Consider the following 14,700-nt stretch of genomic DNA (forward strand, 5'->3'; position numbering starts at 1 on the left):
ACTGAGAGTTCTTTCTCTAACATGGCATTCTAAGGAGAGATCGCTTTTGAGATTTAGTATATTCTCTTTGCTTTTTAAGATTTTCAGTAAAAGGTGGTTTTCGTTATTTTGTTTAATTACATTTTTCATGGCAGACCTAATTCACCTCCCATATTTTATTTTTTTAATTTTTGTTGTTTTTTTATTTTCAGAGTCTCACTCTGTCACCCAGGCTGGAATGCAGTGGTGTGATCTCAGCTCACTGCAGTCTCCACCTCTGGGGTTCAAGTGATTCTCCTGCCTCAGCTGCCCAAGTAGCTGGGATTACAAGTGCCCACCAACACACCTGGCTAATTTTTATATTTTTAGTAGAGAGGGGGTTTCGCCATGTTGGCCAGGCTGGTCTCGAACTCCTGACCTCACATGATCTGCCTGCCTTGTCCTCCCAAAGTGTTGGGATTACAGGCATGAGTGACCGTGCCTGGCTACCTCCCATATTTTAAAAACTCTCTGAGTGTGAGGATAAAAGACTATTGGATTGATCATGTATACAGAGTGTGCAAGGTGGTATGGCAAAAGGATCACAAATTCTTATAAGGTCATTATAAGTACCGCTTTGGCTAGGAAAATGATCTTTTTTCACCTAATCTGAGGGAAAAGATACACCTTCTTCCTCCTTACTTTCCTCTTTTCCCATTGTTCTTCCTTAAAGAGTAGCAGCAGCAGAATTTGGAAAATAAATAAATAAATATTTTTTTTCCAAAAAAAATTGGAAAACTAATAATCGTGACATAAGCTATAATAATGTATTTTGAATTTTACTTGCCTATTTCTAAATTTTGGAGTCTAGAGAACTGCTCTCAGAGGGTAAAATATAGTGATTCACCTGTAGTTTTGGTTACAGGATTCATATTACATAATAAAGGGAGAACTTGAGCTCCACCTTTCCCCCAGTGTATTTCTTGCATAGGCAACCTCTGCTGCTTAAATGTTTTGGAGACTTTGGGATATCTGATTTCAACTGTACCATGAAACAGGTAGTGGCTTGACTTAGTAAGCATCTGAAGGACTGTTTTGTTCTACTCTTGCAGAGTAGGGTAGTTTTCAAAAGGAAAGGAAAGGAATTGTTGAGCGGGACCTTTGAAGTATATATAGCAGGTATAGCAGGATGGATAGAATATAAGGCAGATGGGTCCTAGTTTGCTAAAGAGCTTGGGCAGTCTGATAAGTTGTCTTTCTTGCCAAACAAGGGAGTCACGTGGGGTATACACATTGTATAACCTTTTCAATCACCAAGGTTGCCTGTTCTTCCTGCCTCCCTGTTTCCTTGCCTCCTTGCCTCCCTTCTTCACTTCCCTTCCTTCTCCACCTCCCTGTCCATACCCCTACCTTCCCCTGCCTCTCTTCCTTTCCCTTTCTTTCATTCTTTCCTGCCCTCCTGCCTACTTCCCTGTGTCCTTTTCTTTACCTCCGGTCTTAGTCTGTTTTCTGTTGCTATAACCACAGATTAGATAATGGATAATTTTAAAGAAAAGAGATTTATCGCTAGGCATGGTGGCTTACGCTTCAAATCCCAGCATTTTGGAAGGCCGAGGCAGGAGGATCGCTTGAGCCCACGAATTTGAGACCAATATGGGCAACATAATAAGACCCCGTCTCTACAAAAAAAAAAAAAAAAAAGTAATTAAGTAAAAAGTAAAAGAAAAGAGATTTATTTGGCTCATGATTCTGAAGACTGCAAAGTCCAAGAACATGACACTGGCATCTGTTCAGGGTCATCCCATAGTAAAAGGCGAGAGGGTGAGAGCACATGAGACAGGAAGTTGATCTGAATTCATTTTTTTCTATTAAGAACCCACTCCTGTGTCCAGTGATAATGTCATTGATACCTACCTCTTAAAGGGTCAGCATTCCAGTACTGGTAGGATGGCAATTAAATTTCAAACATGGCCGGGCGCGGTGGCTCAAGCCTGTAATCCCAGCACTTCGGGAGGCCGAGACGGGTGGATCACAAAGTCAGGAGATCGAGACCATCCTAGCTAACACGGTGAAACCCTGTCTCTACTAAAAATAATACAAAAAACTAGCCGGGCGTGGTGGCGGGCGCCTGTAGTCCCAGCTACTCGGGAGGCTGAGGCAGGAGAATGGCATAAACCCGGGAGGCAGAGCTTGCAGTGAGCTGAGATCTGGCCACTGCACTCCAGCCTGGGCGACAGAGGAAGACTCTCTCAAAAAAAAAAAAAAAAAAAAAAATTCAAACATGTTTTGGAGGGGACATTCAAACCATAGCATCTTCCTTGCCTGTCTTCCTTTCTTTCCTTTCTTCCTCTTTCAACTTTACTGAGGATTAAGCCTTAGGAGAAATGATTTATTTAAATTAGGGGTCATGACCAGGCACAGTGAGGTTGAGGTGTGGTGGAGGTTGCAGTGAGCTGAGATTGCACCACTGCACTCCAGCCTGGGGGACAGAGTGAGACTCTGTCTCAAAAAAAAAAAAAAAAAAATTAGTGTTTAGAACAGTTTCTGCCTCCTAGAATTGTGGATCTGGAACAGTTTAAAGACAACAGAGAGAGGAACAAGACCCCTGGTCACATGAAAGAAATGAGCATGAACCAGCAAAGATTAGGAAAGATCAAAGTAGACCGTAGTATATTAACTACATAGCAGTATAAATTTATTGGCGTTCCTTTTTTGTTTTTCTTTTTTGAGACAGTGTCTCACTCTTAGCCCAGGCTGGAGTGCAGTGGCGTGATCTCGGCTCACCGCAACCTCTGCCTCTCAGGTTCAAGCGATTCTCCTGCCTCAGCTTCCTAAGTAGCTGGGATTACAGGCACCCGCCACCATGTCCAGCTAATTTTTTATATTTTATTAGAGACGGCGTTTCACCATATTGGCCAGGCTAGTCTCGAACTCCTGAACTCAAGTAAGCCGCCCGCCTCGGCCTCCCACAGTGCTAGAATTACAGGATGAGTCACTACGCCCAGCCTGTATTCAGGCACTTCTTACCTAAAAAACTTTAAAAAAAATTGTGGTAAAATGTATAAAAATTTACTATTTTAACCATCTTTAGCTGTATAATTTTATGGCATTACGTACATTGACAGTGTTGTGTAACCATCACCACTGTCTATTTCAGAACACTTTTTTTTTGAGACCAAGTCTCACTCTGTTGCCCAGGCTGGAGTGCAGTGGCACGATCTGGGCTTACTGCAACCTCTGCCTCCCCGGTTCAAGCGATTCTCCTGCCTCATTTTCCCAAGTATCTGGGACTATAGGCGTAAGCCACCACGCCTGGCTAATTTTTGTATTTTTTGTAGAGACAGGGTTTCATCATGTTTTGGCCAGGCTGGTCTCAAATTCCTGACCTCAAGTGACCCACCCGCCTCAGCCTCCCAAAGTGCTGGGATTACAGGCATGAGCCACCACCCCCAGCCCCCAGAACACTTTTATCTTCCCAAACAGAAACTGTGTACACTTATTAAATAATAACTGTTGCAGCCTTTAGTAACCGCTGTTCTACTCTCTTTCTCTATTCTAAGCACCTCATATAAGCCTAACATACAATATTTGTCCTTTTGTGTCTAGTTTATTTTACTTACCATAATGTTTTTAAGGTTCATTCTTGTCGTAGTGTGTATCAGAATTTTATTCATTTTTATGGCTGAATAATATTGTTGTATTTGCCATATTTTGTTGATCCATTCATCTGTTTGTGGACACTTAAGTTGTGTTTACCTTTTGGCTTTTGTGCATAATGCTGCCATGAACATGGGTGTACACATATCTGTTTCAGGCTCTGCTTTCAACTCTTTTAGGTATATACCTAGGAGTGGAATTGCTAGATTATATGGTAATTGGATTTCGCTTTTTGAAGAAATACCAAACCGTTTCCCACGCCAGCTGCAGTCCTACCAGCAAATGCACGAGGGCTCTGATTTCTCTATATCCTTGCCAATATTTGTTATTTTCCACTTTTTGGATAATATTCATCCTAAATGGTGTGTCAAAAATGTTTTAGCATTTACTCTGATGAATGTTAGATGACTCAGAAGAGCTACTTACTGTTGTGAGGAACCGGTCTCCTATAAGGTACTAAAAGGGGGCAATGGCCTAAGTCAGTTCCATATAAAAGGGGAGCTGCAGGGATTCTGGCCATCATATACAGCATCTCCTTATTCATAAAATACTCTCATTTACAAAAAGGTATGTTTATTTACAAAAAGCTATGTTTATTATTAATATATAATATATATTATTAATACATAATAAATATATATTGTTTGTAAAATACTCTCATTTACAATGAGGTTTATATATTTCTTGATGTGAACTTTTTCTTTATATGTGGGCTCAAGGATTAGCTGAAACTCTCAGATTCAGAAAGAGCACAATTGAGGAGCTCTTGAAAATACGTAAGCTGCCAGGACACACCAGTCAAGTCTTGGGCTTGGCTTTTAAAGTTACGATTACTTGTTTCGGCAGTTCTAGGAATGAGCTTTTTGTAAGAAGATTATACCTATTACTTTACCTTTTGTCTTGCCTATCATACATAGTAAGCCTCAATATATGTTCAGAGAAACAAAAACAAATAGAAAAAAAGCCCAGGATAAGACATAGCAGAAAGGGGCTATGTAAGAATTTGAAGCTGTGGCTATTTTCAAGTGATACCATTGAACCTAAAAAATCATGTGTTCCTCCTCATGCTTCAGCCGTCTAGGATCTAGTTCTCTGTTACAGGAATATCTTTGTCTGCCTAACAGCTTTTGTTATTTTTTGAATGAGCCTCAGGTACAGGAAATCTGTTGATAAATAATATTTCTAATGTACCACAGTCCTCTCTTGAAAAATCCATAAAATTGTATTGGGGGCCGGGCGTGGTGGCTAATGCCTGTAATCCCAACACTTCGGGAGGCTGAGGTGGGTGGATATCCTAAGGTCAGCAGTTCGAGACCAGCCTGGCCAACATGGTGCAACCCCGTCTCTACAAAAAATACAAAAATTAGCTTAGTGTGGTGGTACTTGCCTGTAATCCCAGTTACTCGGGAGGCTGAGGCAAAAGAATCACTTGAACCCAGGAGGCAGAGGTTGCAGTGAGCTGAGATTGTGCCATTGCCATTCCAGCCTGGGCGATGAGTAAAACTCCATCTCAAAAGAAAAAACAAAAACTGTATTGGGAACTGGTGGAACAATGCTATGAATAAAAGAAGATAACGACTAGAGGAATTTGGCCTTTCCCTTTCTCCCCCAACTTCCCTGGAAGAAATACAAATCTTGAGGTAGGCATGAGGGCAGGATGGAAGATTTGATGATCAAATACATTTAGGAAATGGTACCTGGGTATACTCACCTTTTGGTGATTTATAAAACACATTAACGGCCGGGCGCGGTGGCTCAAGGGCCGGGCGCGGTGGCTCAAGCCTGTAATCCCAGCACTTTGGGAGGCCGAGACGGGCGGATCACGAGGTCAGGAGATCAAGACCATCCTGGCTAACCCGGTGAAACCCCGTCTCTACTAAAAAATACAAAAAACTAGCCGGGCGAGGTGGCGGGCGCCTGTAGTCCCAGCTACTCGGGAGGCTGAGGCAGGAGAATGGCGTAAACCCGGGAGGCGGAGCTTGCAGTGAGCTGAGATCCGGCCACTGCACTCAGCCCGGGAGACAGAGCGAGACTCCGTCTCAAAAAAAAAAAAAAAAAAAAAAAAAAATAAATAAATAAATAAAACACATTAACACAAAGTTTCCATGAAGTCCTGTATCAAAGGCAGTATACAACTTCATTTAATGTGTTTTTCAAACCTCACAACCCTTTCCTTGAGTAACCATTGAACATTCTTTGTAACAAATATTCCTTGGTTCACACTTTGGGAAATTGACACCTGTTTTGTAAATCGAATTTTGTGTTTATTTTTATTTTTAAAAATACAGACAAGGTCTTGCTGTTTGGCCCAGGCTCGACCCGAACTCCTGGGCTCATGCAATTCTCCTGCCTCAGCCTCCTAAGTAGCTGGGCCTGCAGGCATACACACCATGGTGCCGGGCTACTAGACCGTTGCTTTTGATATATTTTAATATCAAAGCTTCAAGTAAGATATGGATATTCTTGAGTCCAAAGACGTGTAAAGCCATCCTGAAAAGCAAGTTGTTACACCTTCCTCCTCATTGTTGTTATTCTTGCTTTTTTTTTTTTTTTTGAGACAGAGTCTCCAGGCTCCAGGCTGTCACCAGGCTGGAGTGCAGTGGCACAGTCTCAGCTCACTGCAACCTCTGCCTCCTGGGTTTAAGTGATTCTTCTGCCTCAGCCTCCTGAGTAGCTGGGACTACAGGTGTGTGCCACCATGCCCAGCCGATTTTGTGTTTTTAGTAGAGACGGGGTTTCACCAAGATGGTCTTGATCTCTTGACCTTGTGATCCACCTGCCTCGGCCTCCCAAAGTGCTGGGATTACAGGTGTGAGCCACTGTACCCGGCCTTATTATTCTGCTTTCTAAATATTAATGTACCCTTTGTATATGGTTTGCTGGTACAGGATACAGTTTTTGAGTAGTGTATCATTATGAAAAATGCTATGTAATGGTAATTTCTATAGAAAACTTTTTTCTTCCTTCACTTTTGGGTGGGCACTTTCATTCTTTGTGGTTGTGTTGTGATAAATGTTTTGGAAGAGTACTAAGCATTTCTGGAAAATGGGTATGAAATGTTGGGGATGAAGATAGTTTGTTGTGAAGTTGTGTCATTAGTTTTAGAGACTGGGAGAGTTTATCACTGAAAAGGAGTTCCACAGCATAGAATAGAATTGGTCCTTTCCCTGTCCTATTTGCTGCCACTTGTGAGACTAGGAGAAACAACTAGGTGAACGAACTCAACCCATTACTTGGTAAAGACCCTCTCTGGGAATCAGTGCCTTGAAAACATTTAGCCGTGCTGCTAACAGTTATCACAGGTATTGAGCTTTTGAGCTAGACTCACTGTAGGACAAATAATGAAAAACTAAAAAACAAAAACGAACAACAGGCCGGGCGCGGTGGCTCAAGCCTGTAATCCCAGCACTTTGGGAGGCCGAGACGGGCGGATCACGAGGTCAGGAGATCAAGACCATCCTGGCTAACACGGTGAAACCCCGTCTCTACTAAAAAATACAAAAAACTAGCCATGCGAGGTGGCGGGCGCCTGTAATCCCAGCTACTCGGGAGGATGAGGCAGGAGAATGGCATAAACCCGGGAGGCGGAGCTTGCAGTGAGCTGAGATCCGGCCACTGCACTCCAGCCTGGGCGACAGAGCGAGACTCCGTCTCAAAAAAACAACAACAACAACAACAAAAAAACAAAACCAGAAAGCATTGGCACAATATACCTATGGATGATAATCACCTTTCCAAATTAATTTTATTACTACATCATAGTGTAATATGTCATTCATTCCCATAACATTTCTATTACATAGTTAAGAGAGAGTAAGTGTTATTTCTCTGATCTGGGAGCTAAGGCATAAACTTAACAAATTTACTCCAGTTTGTATGGCTGTTTCAATTACGGGATCAAACTTGGAATCCAGATCTCCTAAACAATTGCTCTTTTTGCTAACTGCATTTAACTCATTTGATGTGTTTAAATACATTTTTAAATAAATACATGTATTTGTATTGAAGTTTTATGGCTTAGACAGTTAAATAAACAGGAAAGAGTATTGTTTTTTTTCTCTTAAAGATCAGAAAAGTGAGGCTTAGAAAGATGGCCTTACCTAGTGTTGTATAGTTTGGAGGTGAGAGCTGTGACTGAAATTTAGCCCTTTTTTTGTCCACTGTTGATAAACCAAGATGTCGGTAGATAGTGTCTTTACTGGATGCCAGTAAGTGTGTATTGAATAGAACTCAATCTCTTCCTATTTTTTTTTTTTATTTTTAACAATTTTTAAATTTTTTTGAGACAGAGTCTCACTCTGTCACACAGGCTGGAGTGCAGTGGCGCTATCTCAGCTTACTGGAACCTCTGCCTCCTGGGTTCAAGCGATTCTTGTGCCTCAACCTCCCAAATAGCTGGGATTACAGGCGCATGCCACCACACCTGGCTTTATTGTATTTTTAGTAGAGATGGAGTTTTGCCATGTTGGCCAGGCTGGTCTTGAACTCCTGACCTCAAGTGATCTACCTGCCTCAGCCTCCCAAAGTGCTGGGGTTACAGGCATGAGCCACTGCGCCCAGCTGACCCTATTGCTAGTAAGGTTAATTTTTCAGATTTTAAAGGATATCAAACTTTTCTCCCAGATCCAGGTTTTACACCAAGATTATACTAGTCGACTTTATTGAACACATGACTTGAATTAGATGCCTTTTGGGAGGCCTAAATCATAGGTCTAGAAAAAGTGACTGACCTTCTTATAGGAGTCAGGAGAGAGAATTAGGGCAATGACTATGACTACATACCAGTTGTAGGACAACCGCATGAGGTCACATAAGGAGAAACTGTGCAAGAACAGGCCTTTGGCAGGAACAGGGAGCAATCTAGTTATACTGTAGCACTGAATTGAAAAGCACAGTTAACTCTGTTTCTAGGTGGGCGCTTGACATTGTTTCCTAGGTTAGACCAGTGAGTTGGGAATGACAGCCCACTGGAGGGGAGAGTGCAGCAAAGATGCAGGAAACACAAATTGTAGTCAGTTTATTAATCTAATTAAGTAGAACAATGATTGAGTCCCTGGGCATGGTGTTGTGTGCCTGTAATCTCAGCTGCTTGGGAGGCTGAGGCAGGAGAATCACTTGAACCCAGGAGGTTGAGGTTGCAGTGAGCCAAGATTGGGCCACTGTATTCCAGCCTGGGTGACCGAGTGAGACTCTTGTCCAAAAAAAAAAAAAAAAAAAGGAAATTAATATAATGTACCACTCTAACCCTCTAGCCCAGACAGTGTGCTGATTTCAGAAGGCAAATTCATTGTAAATTGATTGTTTACCAATATAAGAAGTGACACTACATCTAGACCGAATTAGATCAAGGATAGGGCGGTGTGTGTCTCAAACTTTAGAGAGGACCACAATCACCTGGAGGGTGTATTAAGAAACATTGCTGGTACCCACTCCTAGAGGTTCTGTTTTTGATTTTGCATTTTAAACAAATTTTTAGGTTGATGCTGATGTTAATATTGCTGATCCTTGGATCACATTTTGAGACCCACTGATCTTGGACAGGAAAATGAAGCGAGTATAACTGTTCAGTTCCTCCTGATTAAGGTCTTCACGGAGAAGGGAAAAAACACTAACATTTAAGTCTGTACCCTGTCAAAATCCTGTGCCACGTGATTGGTAGTCATTGTTTAACTTAACCCTTGAAACCACTCTGCAAAGCAGTCCCCAGGCCCATTTTCCCTCAAACATACACCTGTTAAAAACTTGCTGGAATAATTCTTTCTTCAATGGCAGCTTATACCTTATAACTGAAAGAATAATGTTGGCATATACCATTACAAATGGGATTTTATTTAATGTAGAGGATATGTTAAGTTCCATTGCTGACTATTACGTATTCATTACTCTTCTTGTTGACTTACGAGAGAGATAAAATGTAGATTAATTTAGCAGTAATGATTATACAATAAATGGAATTAAATTTTGAGATATGGTTTCTCATAACAAAGTGAATGAGAGCTTGACTTTAAAAATCAATATATTACATCTTTCAGATCACAGAAAAAATGAGCCTATGTTAATTTTGTGTGGTTTTTTTTAATGTTGCCAATTGGTTATTGACCAGCTGTACTTTAGAAAAATACAGGAGGAGGAATGGTAAATTTCAGAATAGTAAGTATTAAGATGTGACAAAATCCTTGATAACTCAACCATAAGACTTACTCATTTAAAGCACAGTATTCTCTGCTAATATTGTTTTTGAAAAGTCAACTTTTTTTTGAAACGTCAACTTGTTTTTCCTGGAACTCAGTGAAGTTACTTTGTGTTGTTTGACAGACAGCATCATACAGAATTATTAAAAAAAAAAAAAAAAAAAAAAAAAGCAGTGATCCAAGCAGTTGAATTGGAAGCACTCTGGGGAAACCTGCTGTTTATTGTGAAAATCATCTTCGATCTCGGAATTAAAAGTAAAGCTGGAAAGGAATTTACAAACGAGAAAAAAAAGAAGTTTGGAATCGGATTCACAGGATCTGGGCTTGGAAATGCCTCAGGTAAATCATACAGAGTAGGTGCAAAGTTTTATATTTTCCTACTACAGAAAGTCAATACCATTGACTCTTAAATGAATCTTAACACAACTTTGCATACTACCTTTTTACGATATCTTATTTCTGATCTCAGCTAGTTTTGAGTACATGTTCTTCCTTCTATTGGCTTCTATTTCTTTCTTTGCTATCACTTGAAGTTTAATGAGTTCTACATAGGTAGTATTGTGAATAGGTAGAAGGGGGACAGATCTGTTGGCTTTATGGGGCAAAACCAACTCCCCTGAAAATTAATCTGCCACAGCAATCCCATTTCTGTCTCCTCACTCTTCCTATTTCCCAGTTCTTACCTTTCATTTATGCCAGCTGAATTTAAAAGTAATTAAGAGGAAATAGTGAGAGACTTCAGGCTCCCTCCCCCAACCCCTCTCATCTCTCTCTTTCTCATAGACACACACACACTTGCATATGTGTGCACATATAAATATCTCCTTACAAAACATATCTAAGAATGATTGTATCTGTTTATATTATGGCAGCTACTCTGAATTGATCGGTTTTGTTTTGAGGCAATCACTGAGACAATCAATGAAGCCCTGTTAGTCCCTATTCTGCTTATCTAAACTCCTCCTTTTCTTCTCCAGTGTTTAGCTCTTGCCCCTCCGCTGTTTGTTTCAGTGCTGGGGAAGAACCTAGCAGTAATGAGTGGGCAGGGACTCTTGGGTGACTTTTTGTGTCTGAGCTATCCTTTGAGCATAGGGAATCAACAATTTGCTGGGATTGTCTGGTGACTCGAGACAGGCAGAAGAGGCAAAGAAAGGGGACTTGGTTAATGGATATTGACAAGACAGTGGCCGGCCAGGCCCAGTGGCTCACGCCTGTAATCACAGCACTTTGGGAGGCCAAGACAGGCGGATCACAAGGTCAGGAGACCAAGACCAGTCTGGCCAACATCGTGAAACCCTCTTTACTAAAAATACAAAAATTAGCTGGGTGTGGTGGCACGTACCTGTAATCCCAGCCACTCGGGAGGCTGAGACAGGAGAATTGCTTGAACCTGGGAGGCAGAGGTTGTAGTGAGCCAAGATCACGCCACTGGACTCTAGCCTGGGGAAAGAGGGAGCTCCGTGTCAAGAAAAGAAAAGAAAAGACCAGCGGCCTACTGCCACCCCAACCTCTGTGACAGATGGACTGCACATACCCTTTTGGAGTGGTTGCCCATTCAAGGTTTAGTTTTATATTTACTGAGTACTTGAATTTGGGGCTTAAATTTTAAACTTATTTTCTCAAGCTAACTTTTTCTAGGAAGAAAGGTTCTGCAGGCCTGGAAATGTTGGGGGAAGATAAGAGAAAGAGAAAAAGAAAAACAATAAGATGGGACGTACCAATGAAGAAAAATACGATGAGAAGGTCTATGAAAAGTCCAGTTTGTAAAAGATAGAAAATATATGAAAAGAATAAGCAAATAGATTAATACCATTTAAAAACATTTCTGCAGAAACTTGTAAAAAAAAAAAAAAAAAAAAAAAAAAAAAAAAAAAAAACTAAGAAATTTTTGGCCTGGTGTCAGTGGTTCATGTCTGTAATCCCAGCACTTTGGGAGGCCAAGGCGGGCGGATCACTTGAGGTCAGGAGTTTGAAACCAACCTGGCCAACATGGTGAAACCCTGTCTCTACTAAAAATACAAAAATTAGGCCAGGCGTGGTGGTGTGCACCTGTAGTCCTAGCTACTCGGAAGACTGAGTCAGGAGAATTGCGTGAACCCGGGAGGTGGAGGTTGCAGTGAGCTGAGATCATGCCACTGCACTCCAGCCTGTGCGACAGAGCGAGACTCTGTCTCAAAGAAAAAGAAAAAAGCTGGGTACAGTGGCTTGCACCTGTAATCCCAGCACTTTGGGAGGCCGAGGCAGACTGATCACTTGAGGTCAGGAGTTAGATCAGCCTGGCTAACATATAGTGAAACCCCCATCTCTACTAAAAGATATAAAAAGTAGCTGGACTTGGTGGCGTGCTCCTGTAGTCCCAGCTGCTTGGGAAGCTGAGGCAGGAGAATCGCTTGAACACTGGAGGTGGAGGTTGCAGTGAGTTGAGATCTTGCCACTGCACTCCGCCTGGGTAACAGAGCGAAACTATGTCTCTCCAAAAAAAAAAAAAGAAATTTTGTATTCTTTCTCATTCTCTTTCTTCAGCTCAGTTAGATTTCAAAGTGAAGCCTTTCTATTATTTGACCCACTTTAGAAGGGTGAGCCCAGACTTGACTCTGGAGGGATTTGTATAGATGTTAAAATGTAAACAGAAGATAGAGAAAAAAACAAGAAGGAGAATTAATACTGGGTCTCAAGTCTTTTTTTTTCCCCTTTACTTATTATGGAATGGACTGTGCCCTTTTCGGGAATCAGGATTAAGGCTACAGCGTTCATGCCCAGGTTACTGGTCTTACCAAGGAGATATTTGGGTATTTAGTTGATTCTGTTTCCGTTACCTTCCTGCAGGCATTGGTTGTACTAGATAGTGAATCCCAAACTGTCTTCCAGCTTGCTTTGGAAAATAAGACATGGGACTCACTTAGCAGCACAGAGTGAGAGTGATTTGCTGTATCTGCAGACCCCAGGAAAAAACAGGGAATTCTCTACTGATGATAGTTAAAATAGTGTTGTTAGACAAGGATGTGAAGAAATGTTATATAGCTAAGTGAAAGTACTTGATAGGTGCTGTATGGTGACTGGTGGCTAAATAAGCTTTACTTTCTAGAAGATACTAATTGCTGCTCTATATTTTTTCAATTTTTTTTGACAGGGAAACACTTCTTTAAATTACAAACGCAATTCATTTGGTGTATTTCAAAGGTGCAATACTTTTCTTCATGTATCAGTGAAAGAAGTTAGAAATTAACTGCCCAAAAAATCAACAAATGGCAAACCAGTGTCCGTGAAAGTCACAGTCACATATAGTGTGGCCTAGAAAACAGAGGGGCAAGACAGGCTCCACCTACTTTCATGAGTTTCATCAAATACTGGATCTACTCAAGGGTGGAAAGAAAAGGCAACTTTCAAAAAGGAGTATGTTATTAAATGAGGCGTTTACTATACTCCTTCTTGACAGCACTAGATGGGGAACATGTTTTCTAAACTAGATCTAGGAAGTGGATCCGTCCTCCTCCCCTTAAGGGCTATCCACTGGTTAATGAATAAAAAAAACAAGACTGAAAAACAAATTGCACACACACTCTCCTCAAAAAAATAGGAAAAAAAACCCAACAACATACCAAGATGTCCCAGATTACTCTCCAGAGTGGAACTGGGGAACAGCTTCAACAATTCCAATTAGTTTGTTACAGAGTCAGCCATAAGCATACCTTGCTTTTAAACAAATAATAAAGAAGTTTTAAAACAACAAAACCTAGTACTAATCACTTTTCTGACAATACACAATTACTCAAAATTAACTAGTACTGGGAGGGGGAAGGGGGGAACTATACCTATGGGCCTTGTCCTACACAAGTGCATGTGGGTAGGTTCACGGCATGTGTCATTATTGCAAAAACAAATTTATTTTTATTTATTTATTTATTTTTGAGATGGAGTCTCGCTCTGTCGCCCAGGCTGGAGTGCAGTGGCACGATCTCTGCTCACTGCAAGCTCTGCCTCCCGGGTTCACACCATTCTCTTGCCTCAGCCTCCACAGTAGCTGGGAATATAGATGCCCACCACCACACCCGACTAATTTTGGTTTTGTGTTTTTAGTAGAGACGGGGTTTCACTGTGTTAGCCAGGATGGTCTCTATCTCCTGACCTCGTGATCTACCCGCCTCGGCCTCCCAAAGTGCTGGGATTACAGGCGTGAGCCACTGCGCCCGGCCTATTTTTTATTTTTTGAGTTGGAGTTTCGCTTTCGTTGTCCAGGCTGGAGTGCAATGGGACGATCTCGGCTCACTGCAACCTCCACCTCCTGGATTCAAGCGATTCTCCTGCTTCAGCCTCCTGAATAGCTGGGATTACAGGTACGTACCACCACACCTGGCTAATTTTTGTATTTTTAGTAGAGACAGAGTTTTGCCACATTGGCCAGCCTGGTCTCGAACTCCTGACCTCAGATGATCTGCCTGCCTTGGCTTCCCAAAGTGCTGGATTACAGGCTTGAGCCACCGCACCCAGCCTGAATTTTAACTTTTACTCTTTAGTTTGATTTAAACATTGCTTTTACTATGATGCCGACACCAGCTGTGCAGAAAGGGCTCTGGAGAGACGTTCATAGCAGCACACACCTGCGGCTCTTCTTCAATTCTCGAGGCTCCAGGGCAGTCAATATTGCGTCGACAAATATGTTCTATTTTTTTTTTTTTTCTGGAGATGGACTTTCGCTCTTGTTGCCCAGGCTGTAGTGCAATGGTGCAATCTCAGCTCACTGCAACCTTCGCCTCCCAGGTTCAAGCGATTCTCCTGCCTCAGCCTCCCGAGTAGCTGGGATTACAGGCACCTGCCACCACGCCCGGTTAATTTTTGCGTTTTTAGTAGAGACAGGGTTTCACTATGTCCAGGCTGGTCTCAAACTCCTGACCTC

At 41.7% G+C, this 14,700-nt stretch overlaps 1 protein-coding gene across 3 annotated transcripts in view; it reads left to right on the forward strand.

Annotated features, from left to right (window-relative positions):
• Positions 1–14,700, forward strand: part of CREBRF (CREB3 regulatory factor) — an 89,770-nt gene that overhangs the window by 19,039 nt on the left and 56,031 nt on the right. For 2 of the 3 annotated variants that reach the window (XM_010373330.2, XM_030927283.1), the window contains exon 2: positions 9,931–10,145. In XM_010373330.2, the coding sequence (XP_010371632.1) occupies positions 10,137–10,145 (9 nt within the window). In that variant the 5' untranslated portion in view covers positions 9,931–10,136. Of the gene's footprint in view, positions 1–9,930; positions 10,160–14,700 lie in introns of all 3 variants that reach the window. The other variant, XM_010373332.2, reaches the window with a different exon arrangement.

The sequence above is a fragment of the Rhinopithecus roxellana genome, chromosome 3 (assembly GCF_007565055.1).
Source record: "Rhinopithecus roxellana isolate Shanxi Qingling chromosome 3, ASM756505v1, whole genome shotgun sequence".
Taxonomy (NCBI): domain Eukaryota; kingdom Metazoa; phylum Chordata; class Mammalia; order Primates; family Cercopithecidae; genus Rhinopithecus; species Rhinopithecus roxellana.